Here is a 14331-nt window from a genome sequence, read left to right as displayed (position 1 = left end):
TTATTCTTTGTGAGGTCCACTGTAATGAGAGTAAGAATGAATGAACTTTTATCACCTTTAGAACAGTTTTTAATAACTTGAACGTACAACATTGAATTATAATGGATTTGTTTACAAACACAAGAAAACAATAATAAAAGAATTGAAGACACATGTTTTTTTACTACATTCTTCCTCCCTAATGTTAATGAACGTAGTCATTTAAATAATTAGGAGGTCTTCTGCTTCTGAAACTTCTTCTTTGATATGTGTTATGGTTCTCTCCTCTAGAAGCTTCTTGTCTAGGTTGTAAATTCTCGGCAGTAGTATTCATTTCATCTTCTTGATTCTGTGTTGATGATGGACTAGGAAAGTATTCAGGTTCAGGTTGAGAAGTGGGTAATAGAGTATTTTCATCACTCTCAAAATCGGTTTGCTCTATGTCGGTTTGGTACTCACCAACCGGGGCAAGATGACGTGTAGACACGGTAGTTTCTCTTCCATCAGGCAACTTAACATGAGCATACTCAGCATTCCCGTGAAGAAGTTGGACCTCTTCAACAAGTGGCTCATACTTGGATGTACGATTGAATTTCTTCAAGTAAACAGGGCCGGAATTGAGAAGCCATGAAGGAGCTGAAACACCATTGTTCCCAGATCTACGTGGATGTAAGAACATACGCTCGTGAGGAGTTTGATTTGTGGGTGTGCAAAGTAATGATCTCACTGAGCTGAGGGCATCCTCTAAAACTGTCTTCCATTGGTTTATTTCTAAGTTAAGTGATTTCAATTGTTTTCCTTAGAATGCCATACCCTTTGGTTCTACTAGTTGAGATTCCAAAAGTGAGTTCAAGTAGCTTTTTAAGTCTTGGCTCAGAAATGATGTTCCTCTGTCCGAACGTATGTATCTAAGAACCCCAAAAGTGGAAAATAATGTACGGTATTAGTTTTGACTAACTTAACTGTTGACGATGACATGTCTGAACACGGGAAAGCAAAAGAGAACCGTGAAAACTCGTCTACTATTACTAATTAATAAGTAATGGTTTCGACTTGATGAAGGCAGCGGACCTTTGAAATCGATATTCAGCCGTTCAAATGCAGAAGTGGCTTTAATCAAAATCCCTTTGTGTTTGAAGAATCTAGGCTTCACAGCGGCACTCACATTGCAGGAGTTTGTTATTTGTCTGATTTCATCAATCGAGTAGGGCAAGTTTTTACTCCGAACCCAGTGGTACAAACGTGTCACACCTGGGTGACATAGATTCGCATGTAAATCAATCAACAGTTTTTCTTGATTTGGATTGAAGAACATACGCTAGTCAGGGCATCTGCAGCCATATTATCTGTACCGAGTAATATCATCAGGAAGCTCACCAGCAGATGCTGGGGTGCTAACCCTAATATCCTCAGAACCTCAGCTTTAGCGCTCAGTGTGTCGGCTGCTTGAAAATCAAAGAACACTCTTCTCGTTTAGGCTTCAGAAGAACGCAGTAAGAACCATTTTCTCTCTCCCACGTGGCCATTCTTGCAAGGGGGTTTCAGCTCATCTGGAATATAAAAAATCCCCTCCATCTACATCCTTGAGACGCTGTAATTTGTCAGGCAAAATCTTTTCAAGTTTCATGTCGACTAGCTCTCATTCCTGTATGTATCCCTTGTGCTCCGCGATTACCAATTCACTCCACTTCCTTTTTTATACATCACCTCTTGTACTACGAAATCAAACTTTTAATCAGGCTACTCATTAGCTACCTTAGATTCAAGAGATATTAAAGGTTTTTTTTATTTTCTATTTTATTTATTGTAACGGGTGGTCCATATAATAACCGCTAACATTTTGTTTTGTCACATCTCAACTATTTCATGGACTTGAGAGAAAATTTTTGCATTGAATGGTTCCTTAATTAATATAGCATTTTTGGCAAATTTCCCATACAGGGAATAAGCTATTACCGTAGTACTCATGGTAAGACCTGGACGCGGGACCGATTTTTTTGTTTTTTTTTAGGTCCCTAGAGGCCAAAAACACCATCCGTTCAAATTCATATATATATATATATATATATGTGTCCGTTAGCACGATAACTCGAGCAAAAATGATCCGATTTTGATGAAATTTGGTACAAACGTGTAAACCTACGTTTATTCGAACGAGTTTGCGATCCAGCATGATCGGAACATGTGAACGGGGGTTTACGGGGGGTTTTATGGGGTAAAAATAGGTTTTTCCCATTTTTTACCCAGAAACCATCAAATTTAGCAATTTCTTTCCAAACCATTTTGTAGAGCTTAAAAAAAAATTATTTAGTATATTGAAGCGTTATTATGCGCCTAATGGTTACGGAGAAAATTCCAAAAAATTGTAAATTTAAAATTCCCATGTTATTCTTATGGAGAATAAGTAAATATAACTGTTGTAGTTTGCTTATTTATGAACATATTTTGATCAAATTTGGAAAATGTTTTTATTTCTTACTAACTATTAACATTTTACAAAAAAAAAAACAAAAAAAAACAGTTTTACCCTCCCAAACAAGTAAACAGTAAACCTAAGTACGGTACTTGTTAAACTAATTCTATTTAAATCAGGAATAAATGTTATATTTTTAAGTAGACATTTCAGTGTAAATCAAATCAGTCAAATGGAAATTCGCTTAGTCTGCAAGTTTGCGGCGGGGGTATTTTAAATTTTAAGTTGTTCAAACTAATTCTACTTGTCTAATGTAGGTGGCATAAAAAATAAATAATGTGTAAAATCTATAAAATGTTTATTTGAGGGTGTGAAGTTAGTAATAAAAAAAACAGCGCAAAAGAAATAACAATTAAAAAATAACAAATACAGTAAAATAACAATTACTGTAATGTACTGTGTATTTACTGTGTACTGTTGGTTTTTTACTGTGTAAAATAACAATTACAGTAGTTTAATAAAACTCAAATAATAATTCAGATGTTAAAACTCAAATTCATGAATTTCTTTGAGTTTTAATAAATAAACTGTAATTAATTGTTACACAGCGTTGTTTTTGTTTATTACTTCAATTGCAAAAAACAAAAAAATGTAAACATTATTAATTTTTTACGCCACTTCCATAGATATGTTGAATAATTTGGACAACTTATTTACAAAAAATATGCTATTAAGGAACCATTCAAATCATCTCTCTAACCGATGAATTAGCTGAGCTGTCAGTGCTGTCACAAAACAAAATGTTAGCAATTATTATCGACCACTCGTTATAAAGGTATACATTTTGAGTTGCCAAAGTTGTATCATAGATAAAACATAATGGGTAGTATGTTTTATCTATTCTATGGTTGTATTCAGTGTATTGACAAAAGCTTATGCAAATTGTATTTGTTAATTTGCCAAATAAATGACTTATTGACTTATTTACTCTAAATCGAAATGTTTGCCCTCCTGTCACAATAAATAATCCGCAACTTCCGGTGGACGAGGCTAAAAATACTTTATATATATTTTGGTACCTATCCATTTAGATTCAAAGCAAACATGGAAACCTCATATTTGGAGAAAACGTCGACAATTAAATTTAAAATCTAACCAGTCCAGACTTACTGGACGGAAATCAATACTCAGTATGGAAAATTAATTATTACAGTAATGTATAAAGCAGCATTGAAACTGATATACCGATATAGTGCTGTGATAGTAAACTGAATTTATAGTAGATTGGAGTACGTTAATTTTATTTTAATCCAATCAACAACGTTTATGGTAAATTGTTGTCATTAAAAATACTGAAGAAAACTCAACCATGTGATAATCAATGCTATAACAAATCAAACAACATTTAATAGCTCGGAGTTGCATGGTACAAAACTAAAACCTGCCACTTGTCGTTGAGTGAGATTACCAATATTGCCAAGAAGACAGACAGACAGACGACAGACATCCACATTCTATTCTACATGTGGTATTTGGTGGTGTCAACAAAATCTTTACCTTTAGGTTATGACTATAAAACCTTGCACTTAAACTAAGTAACATTTTTGAATATGTTATGCTTTGTATTCTATCAAAAATAAAACGCTAATTGATTAATTCGTAGTTACTAAGTTTTACCGTGGTTTTACCCAAAGTAAAGTACGGTATGTCCGCCGTTGTGGACTCATTGACTCTAAACATAGGGACTGGTTATTCAGCAGAAGAAAACTTTACTAAGGTAGGCTTTTGCCTTAAGCATTATTATTATTAGGGGTACACTTCCATATCTGTTGGCACAAACAACCGACTGAAAATATTGATCGATACATCGATTATTCGATATATCGTTTGGTTAGTTAGGTAAAGTTAACCTAACCGAACTAACCAAACGATAAGTTATATCGAATTAAACAGTCGAAATTCACCTTTAGGGTCTACAAGGTCTAACCAATAGATTTCCAGTTCATGCATGATTTATGTATTATCATAGATTAAACATACTGGTATAGGTACCCATAGTTCATAGTTTCATTTTTATAAAGTAGGCCGGATAAAGTCAGTCCTGTCCTGCTCCTGATTAAGGGAGGTCTAGGTAGGTAGCCTATCCAAAATTGTTGGGTATAGTTCCGCATAGAACCTACGATATCGTAGATTCCGCATAGAACCTACGATATCGTAGATTCCACATAGAACCTATGATATACTATTGTATTGGATATCGAAAGGTCTATTTAGGTATATACTGCTTGTTGATTTTTAATTTGGTTCAATCGTTCAATGTACCATAACTTAACTTAAATTGCTTCTAAAATATTTTCATTTCCAATCCAAATATCTAAACAATTGAGCAATATGTCTAGCTGCTTTTCTAAACGTCTCAACTGTTTCCTTGTCACTCATCATATTTTATTTTCTCATCTAGACCTTTCTTATCCTAGACTTCTTCCTGTTCTCTCCTATTTGTCTCCTGAAGTGAACAATTTATAAGTACGTGACTCGTGGTTTTTATTTCTCCACATCTACATACGGTACTTCCTCTTCTACCATGTGAAATCTCCTACCATGTGAAATCTTCACAAATTCGCCTCGAAATTTTCCATGTCCTGTGACAAACTGCGTTTCATAATGGGCCATCTCCCAATCTTGTTCCAGTCTCTTTCTGATGTTATTTATATATCTGAACGTTTACCTTTAAAACGTTAACATAAAACACTCTGCTCTTAACGCATTTGCCACTCATCTAATATCTCCTTTCTTCTGTTTGGGATGTAGTCCTACCCGCCTCCTTGTCTTCCAAAATCAACAGCTTATCCAGCGATTATCCAACAGTCCTAAATTGAATGCAAAATCTTAAGGCAGCTGCTGGAGAGCACACTTAAACCCGACACGGAAGGGTGCTTGCTGTATTTGGCTATCAACAACAATAGTATTATTTGTATTTTGTTCGCGTCTACCAGTTAAAGTTCCTCGGCCTTCTCCTATTGGCCGTCCTGGTCAACGTCTTATAGTCTCCATTATGTCGAAGGTTTTTTTGGTTATGTTTTGATTTTGTGCAAAATGTTAGTATAACCAGGTGTTTCAAATATTAGTGTCAATTTCAAAGTATTCATCTGTACAAATGTAAACAAACATTTTATCCCTAAGAATAACATGGGAACTTTGAAGGCCACTGGGGCAGAGCCCTGATGAAATTCCTAAGTTTTTTTTGTTTGATGGCAAAACTACATGCTAAGACCTTTCTAACGACACCTGGGACATGGTGATCGGTAGCACCACCACTCCAAAACGATTATGACAAAAATATGCCTAGCATATTAAATATATAGATATATTGTTGTAAGTTAACCCTTAGAGTGCCAGGCGAGAAATAAAAGTAACGCTCAAAATATGCCGATGATTTTTCCCGAAGGTCGCGCTAAAAATGCCGAGCGCGATCTGGCGATTTTTAGGTTAAAATTTCGTAAAAATCGAATTTTCGATATTTCGACCAACGAAAATCGATGTATCGCATCTAGTTACTTTCGACTCAATGTTAATATATGGGTTAAAAGAATCCGAGTATCCATTCGGTTGTTATGACAACTGTTCGATCATTACAAAACGTCCGGTCAGCCGGACGTTGGCACTTTTGGCTCGTTCTAAAAACGTCCGGTCGGCCAGACGTCAGCACTTTTGGCTCGTTTTAAAAACGTCCGGTTCCCCGGACGTTGGCACTCAAAGGGCAAAACAAACATAACCAAGTTAAAACATCAATAAATTATAAACAAATTTAGGTAGCCTATACTAGAAGCAAACATAATAATCTACAAATCAGGGAATAGGGTAATTTGGTACCGTACGGTACCTAATTTCCTTTAGAAAATGAGAAACGGATCTTGACCCGACCCGACAACTTAAACTTCACGTCTCTCAATAACTTAGGGTTAACTTATTCCCAAAGGTGATGTGAGATTGTCAGTTACAAATAACTTTATTTTACCACTTTAAACTTCTTGATTTAAAATAAAAACAATAACAAAACATAATGAAGATGTTTGTTTATTTTATACTTAATTTGTAGGCCTACGTCTAAAAACCATTTTTAGGCGTCTAGGCCTACAAATTGAGGATAAAATAAACAAAAAACCTTATTATGTTTTGTTGTTGTTTTTATTTAAGTAAGGCCTATAAGTTATCTTTATGGTAACTTAACCCTCCGAGTGTCATGCGTCGCTGCAGCGACTCACGAACACTGTTTACGGCAAAGGCTCTATGACTGGCTGAATCGGATTGAACTGGATCGAGTTAGGTATCGTTCTTTTTGTTCAATTATAAGCTTTCTCCAGAGGTCTGTCTCAGCGCTGTATGTTCTCCGAGCCGATCGTAATTGTAGCAGACAGCTGACGTGCGTATTTGTAAACAGCTTGGTTATCCTCGGACCGATGACTGATGTGTTTTATTACGTTTATCATTGTTTTAGTGTTAAAAATCAAAAGTAGTGATATATGTGGTGCATTATAAGAAGATTTAAGTGATTTTGAAGGGCTGGTTGATGATCCTGAAGAAGTAGGTAGTGATATTGATGTAAATTATCAGCCAGATTCCTAGCTATGGTTAGGCTATGCATTCTTAGCTAAACGCAATGTACTGAAATTTGTTTTTCACTCATAACTTATTTATTTGATAACTTACCTCACTATATGACTATATATTTGTAATCCTCATAAAATTTAGAACAAAGTGGCTATTTTCAAATATTTATAGGCCTATAATTTATACAATTTCATTGAGCGCAAACTTATTTATTTTTGAAAATATTCCAAAATATTTTTTTTTACCTAAAAAAATTTTTTTTACAAATGTTCCTTATGTTTTATATATAATATTGAAGCCCATGATTTTCCAAACAAAATGGTATATAGAACAGTATAATTAACATTGTTTTTATGCTTCTCAGATCCGTTTTAATAAAACCTTGCAAATGAGCTAAAAATACCCCCGCCGCAGCAAACCTGCAGACTAAGCGAATTTCCATTTGACTGATTGGATTTACACTGAAATGTCTACTTAAAAATATAACATTTATTCTTGATTTAAATAGAATTAGTTTAACAAGTACTTAGGTTTGCTGCATCAGGGAGGGTAAAACTGTTTTTTTTTGTAAAATGTGAATAGTTAGTAAGAAATAAAAACATTTTCCAAATTTGATCAAAATATGTTCACAAACAAGCAAACTACAACAGTTGACTTATTCTCCATAAGAATAACATGGGAATTTTAAATTTACAATTTTTTGGAATTTTCTCCGTAACCATTAGGCGCATAATAACGCTTCAATATACTAAATTATTTGTTTTTTTAAGCTCTACAAAATGTTTTGGAAAGAAATTGCTAAATTTTATGTTTTTTGGGTCAAAAATGGGAAAAACCTATTTTTACCCCATAAAACCCCCCGTAAACCCCCGTTCCCATGGTCCGATCATGCTGGATCGCGAACTCGTTCGAATAAACATACTTTTACACGTTTGTACCAAATTTCATCAAAATCGGATCATTTTTGCTCGAGTTATCGTGCTGACGGACACATATATATATATATATAAATATATAAATATATATATATGAATTTGAACGGATGGTGTTTTTAGCCTCTAGGGACCTCAAAACGAAAAAAAAAATTGGTCCCGCGTCCAGGTCTTACCATGAGTAGGCCTACTACGGTAATAGCTTATTCCCTATATGGGAAATTCGCTAATAGGCAGACATTAAGGCCAAAACAAGGGACACTCGGAGGGTTAACAATTTGATTAATTTCAAACCAAATTTGGCTAACTTAAAATCATTATGGAAAAACAGAGTAGGCCTAATATGGCTTTTATATATAGGCCCTAATGTAAGTTTAAACATTAATATAAATTGAGAAGGCCTACTCTTTTAAGCATAAAATTATTTATTAATAACGTATACCAGGTTTTGACACTAAGGCCATTTAAAAACATCGATATTTAATCCAATAGGCTAGTATGTCACAGGTTCCCTGCGGAATTGTACCCCTCTTCCCATAGAAACATAATCACTGTACATGATTCTTGTTTAGCAGTAGAGTTTCCTTTACTTAAATCACGATTTAACTACAATTACGAGACTAGTAGGGATGGGAATAGCTAGAATAGCAGTGGATGGAGTTAATGAATGTACGGTATTGGTCTTAGATTTGCACTTGCACTCTTGGTCTCGAAGGAAACTAGTTGGAGACCTTAATGTGAACAGCAAAGACAGACAAAGGTAATATAAGTTGTAGGCCCTAGGCTACCTAGTTTAGTTAAGGATAGGATAGGTGAAATGGAATGCTTTATTTCCGTGAAAATGATCAGGTACCGGTACTGGACTTGTTAGGATTTATTTTTATCTCCTACAATAATATTTTGAAGTTGAAGTTAATTTTAAATTAAACCTAATCTTAACTTGGTTGGATACATTTTTTATCACATCGACGTAGAATCCACTTATTTGCTTCTGTAATTTAACACTAGTTTTTTCTACCTAACTTACTAATTTTTTACAGAAAACTGAAGGAAAAACTGGGAAAAAGAAAAACAAACGTTTCAAAGATGACACTTTTGCGATAGACAATGAAGATGAAAAATATACAAAGAAAAGGAAAAGATCAAACCAAGACACGAAGCAAAGCCAGACTCAACATGTCTCTTCATTGTTTGCTCATAACCCTGAGATTCCTAATGTCAAATCAAATGAGATCAAACCTGTGTGTGAATCTGTTTTCAGCAGTGACTTGTACAAGGATTGCCCTGGCATTCACCCATACACTGTGAGTATGACCTATCACTCACTTGCTAGGCATATTTAATTCTTTAATTAGGCTATTCTGTAAAACCTGGATTGGTTCAAATGCTTGGATATTGATTCATACTCTTAAGCTTTTATTCTCTACTTAATACAATTTTTCTAGCCTTATGTACTCTGTTTTGATCCTGTTTTCATGAACTGTCAATGTAATTGTAATGCTAGCCTAAGCATGTTCTTTTGGATACTAGAATACAAAAGGGCCTCGATACTTGTTACTTACTTGATACTTGATACTTGTGTCCTTAATCCTTGACCGACAATGTCGGATAGACTGCGTCAGTGGCATATTAACATACTATTTACACATTATTTAAAAAAACTAATATTCACAAACTTCTTGCATAAAATACACTTTAAAAAATAATTTTTGTTAACTCAGATAATTTTTGATAACTCAAACCTTGATATGTCCAATTCCTTAATATCTATAGTGGCGGCTGAGGAGGTGGAGGTGGTAAGTTTTGAAAACAGAGTTGAGTTAAAGCTGCTCGGCCCGCCAAAACCCGATCAAAATAATTTCCCCAGGTAAATTGTTGAGTATGTCCTCCCACAATTTTAACCCACCATCCGCCACTGATCGGATCCTTATACTATGTTCCATTGGATTTTAATATTTCCGGTTTGACATTCTTTAATAATTGCCCATAGGTCTAAGTGAATACATCTGACTGCTCGGATAGAAAATAATACCTCATTAACTTGTCCATTTGTCACTTTGACTATTAATAGCCAATGATAATGAGTAAACAATTTTCAAAGAAATGTAAAAAAAAACAACAACTAAATGTTCTAAAAAATGTTTTTTTTTACTCCCGTCAGCTGTTGACTATCGAGTTACTAGATGGCAAATTAGTGATGTTTTACTGTATGTTAATAAATGTAGCGTTTACCAGAGAAGAAGCCAGCAATAATACCTTCAGTCTATTACTTGCGGCCACAGTTGGTGGCTTGCAAGTAATAACACTGTACACAATGATAGGATGTTTGTTTCACTATGTGCACTCACTGTACAGTACCATTGCAATCACTTATCAGAACCTGCTGTTTAGGGCACATTTATACAAATAAACAATTTTTTTAGGTGAAAAATTTAGAAGATAATTTTGGAGTGACGACGTTGACAACCGTCCAGAAAATAACTCTTCCTGTGCTGCTTGCGGGCTCAGACGCTCTGGTGAGGTCTCAGACAGGCAGTGGGAAAACACTCGCATATGCGCTGCCAATAGTCGAGTCACTTGGGAAAGTTCAACCAAAACTGTCAAGAGCTGACGGCATCAGAGCTCTTATAGTTCTGCCTACCAGAGAACTCGCTTTGCAGACATACGAGTGCTTCGTCAAACTGATCAGGGTTAGCACCTTACAGTAGTATATGCAATACTGTAGAAACAGTAAATAGTATTATTGGATTGATATAATGTAATCTAGTTTTCACATACAAACCTTTGCTAAATGCCCTAGCTTTCCACATTTATTATGCTTATAAAACTTGAACTTTCACACATTGGTCCTACACCCTAGCTTTCCACAGCAAACACTTCACATTACTTGACACTCTCTCCTCCCTCCTGTAGTTGGTAGACCGGCTCTGTTGTTGTTGGAAGTGTTGACGTTGACTGCCATGACCACTACCACCTGTAACAGTTCACCACACAATGTCCAGGCCAAGAATGTAAGGTGATGAGCAGAACCAGTTTTGGGGATGAGAGGGGGAGTGTGGAAAAATTACTGAGTGGTCCTGTAGACCTATGATAGTACTTGAGGGATGATTATTGCACAATAATCCCAAACAAAATGTGTTCATAAATATACAAATAATAAACCCTAACCCTAAATTGTTATCGTTTTGTACAAAACTTATAAGCCTATTGTTTGTTGTTACATTTGATTGTTGCAGTCGTACGCATGGCTAGTACCAGGTCTGGTGGTGGGGGGAGAGAAGCGCAAGTCAGAGAAAGCTCGGCTACGGAAAGGCATCAACATCCTGATCGGCACCCCTGGCCGCATCAATGACCATATGCAGAATACTAAGGCTGTCAGACTAGACTGGGTAAAGTTGAGCTATTCTGGTCAGTAAATATAGAAATAAATAAAGTCTTAATTAGCCAGCGTTTCTCTGATACATATAATTTTTCAGAACAACAACTTTTGTCATTACACTAACAACAACTAAACATTTATATCGGTTAAGGCTCCCACTATGACGTGTTCCACGTTGGAAGATCTCATCCCGGACAGAGAGCCTCTCGTAAAGATAGACGGGCTTACGGAGAGTCAGTACCCTGTGAGTAATGCAGCACGTCAAAAACCTGCACTTGGCTTCCACGGACTAAGACCAGAAGGGGGAAACATGAACATGATCAAATTTATTTTAGGCAGAATACAAATCGGATTGCTGAGTTTTGAATCCGCTGTATTCTGCACATGTCTTCCTTAGTGATACTATTGCCATATGCAGAGAAACAGTGGTAAACTACTGACAATATCTGTGACTGCATGAGTTGAAGCTTTTGCAGCCTCATGCAGCATACTTCTGAACCTGTACAGACCTCTCAGTCTTCCAATTGCTCGTTGAGAGATATGTGTGATATGATCTGTAAAACTCAAACTTCTGTCAACAATGACGCCAAGAGTTTTGGCTTGGTCACACATTGCCAGACTCCTGCAATCAAGATTGATACTCCAGCCATTATCTCTTAGTGTCTGTACTAGGTTCACAGGTGCAGTATAAAGTACAGTGCACTTGTCTGGTTTTAGCCTAAGCCCGTTAATGTGAGACCAATTGGAGATGCTCTCAGTGTTAATCTTGTTGATGGCCTCCTTCATGGAACCAGGCTCATAAGTGCAACTGGGAATCATCTGCATACAAGTGTGCAGTACAGTGTTTTACACAGCTGGGAAAGTCAGCTGTGTAAAGCGTGTAAAGTACATGCCCCAAACAGCTACCTTGAGCTTGTCGTTTTTTATCGAGGGGTTCAGATGTCTCACTCAGGTAATCTACAATTGGTCAAAAGGTAAGAACGAATTTAGGTAGTGATTCTATCGCTAAAACCCATATATTTCATTTTTGCAATCAGCATACTATGGTCCATAGAATCAAATGCTTTGGAGTAATCAAGCATGACAAGTGAGCTATGTTTCCCTTTGTCCTTGGCATCGATAATATCACTGAATAAATTGGTCAAAGCTTGAATAATGCAAGCTTCGTACATGTGCTATGATTTTTTCTAAAACCTGACTGTAGTTAAGGAGCAGCCTACTATCATTCATAAATTGAGATATCTGGTCAATCACTATTTTCTCTAATATTTTTGAATTACTGGAAGAATTTATATTGGTCTAAGACCTTAGTTGGTGCAGCTGTTTTTGGCAATGGCCTGACAATACTTTCTATGCATTACGGAATACTCCACTGTGACTCATTTACAAGATGTGTGATTGCTTCAATAGCAAACGTACTCACTTTCCGTTGTCTACAGATATGTCATCACTGCCTAAAGGTTTAGACTTTATTTGATACATCATTATTTTTACAGTTGCTTTTGTGACAGCACTAATTCATTTCTTGTTTATTCTTGTTTATTAGTCATATAAAATTTAATTGTTTCTTAATCAGTCTCTTTCATCTTTAATTGCCTCTTAACACAATAAATGTATGTCCAAATTTTGGTTTCCGTAGCTTGAATAATTCTTGAGATATAAATTGTTTTGTAAAAAATACAAAATGGCAGCTAGCGGCTAAACAAAATTTTTTCGACCTATGTTGAGATGTACATTTTTGTTTAGATTGATTAGTACAATCATCCCCTGAAGTTTGTGACACCTCTTTATGAACACCCTGTATAAATGCAGGATTTTACACAGCTGCTCACCTGGAATGGAAATGTCAGAGGCCAACGTCTGCTACTGATAAATCCCCATCCCCCAGTTAGTCTTTGCTCAGATATGCCTAGATACACACATGAAGTAGTAACTGCAATGACTTAATTCTTTACCAATATGTTTACTTGGATGTGTATTGTATGTTTTAGCGAATTTCCCTTATAGGGAATAAGCTATTACCGTAGTACTCATGGTAAGACCTGGGCGCGGGACCGATTAAAAAAAAAAAAAAAAATTTAGTATATTGAAGCGTTATTATGCGCCTAATGGTTACGGAGAAAATTCCAAAAAATTGTAAATTTAAAATTCCCATGTTATTCTTATGGAGAATAAGTAAACTGTTGTAGTTTGCTTGTTTATGAACATATTTTGATCAAATTTGGAAAATGTTTTTATTTCTTACTAACTATTAACATTTTACAAAATAAAAAAACAGTTTTACCCTCCCTGATGCAGCAAACCTAAGTACTTGTTAAACTAACTCTATTTAAATGGGGAATAAATGTAATATTTTTAAGTAGACATTTCAGTGTAAATCCAATCAGTCAAATGGAAATTCGCTTAGTCTGCAGGTTTGCTGCGGCGGGGGTATTATTTGTTAATAATTGTTGACGGAATGCAAATGCTTGCATGGAAATGATACTATGTTAAAATGCGCTTTAGAGAAGCCTTAGCTGAATGTCAGAAGGTAAATATTTGATATTTAGTCAACATTTCCATGATTATCTATTATAATAGCCAACTCATTATTACATTGTTTTGCAGGTTCAATGGCTTGTATTGGACGAGGCTGATAGACTGTTGGACTTGGGTTATGAAAAGGAAGTTACAAGGTAAATGCTACTGTTATAAGTTACCAAGTTATGGATGATTTACAATTTATGTAAACAAACTAATAATTTGAAACTAGATTGTTGTAGCAGGTAAAACTAGAATCAGGGTGTTAATAGTGTTGTAAGAATACTCTTTTTACAATAGGAAATTTCTCTTTTGGAAGTATAGTGGATATTTCTTATGTGTTAGAAAATATTTGTTTTTGTTAGTGCCTACCTCAGTGGCATTGTCAATGAAGGAATATAGGGGATAGCAGTCAAAAGCTATACAATTGTTGTGGATATGACAGTAATTGAGCCTATCCCTATTGCAAGTCCAAGACACTAGGCCTAACCTGTGTG

General features: G+C 35.5%; 1 protein-coding gene across 1 annotated transcript in view; it reads left to right on the top strand.

The window, feature by feature from the left end:
• Positions 1-3913: 3913 nt before the first annotated feature.
• LOC128992084 (probable ATP-dependent RNA helicase DDX31) overlaps positions 3914-14331 on the top strand; it is a 41469-nt gene continuing 31051 nt past the window's right edge. The window contains exons 1-5 of the mRNA XM_054415490.1: positions 3914-4169; positions 8976-9239; positions 10359-10625; positions 11172-11324; positions 13922-13989. Of these exons, the coding sequence (XP_054271465.1) occupies positions 4098-4169; positions 8976-9239; positions 10359-10625; positions 11172-11324; positions 13922-13989 (824 nt within the window). The 5' untranslated portion in view covers positions 3914-4097. The remainder of the gene's footprint in view (positions 4170-8975; positions 9240-10358; positions 10626-11171; positions 11325-13921; positions 13990-14331) is intronic.

Source organism: Macrosteles quadrilineatus, unplaced genomic scaffold (genome assembly GCF_028750875.1).
Source record: "Macrosteles quadrilineatus isolate MER2022 unplaced genomic scaffold, UCM_ALF_1.0 Scaffold_4__1_contigs__length_99947679, whole genome shotgun sequence".
Classification (NCBI taxonomy): Eukaryota; Metazoa; Arthropoda; class Insecta; order Hemiptera; family Cicadellidae; genus Macrosteles; species Macrosteles quadrilineatus.
Note: the sequence above shows the minus strand (reverse complement) of the source record. Positions and strands in the feature narration are given on the sequence as shown.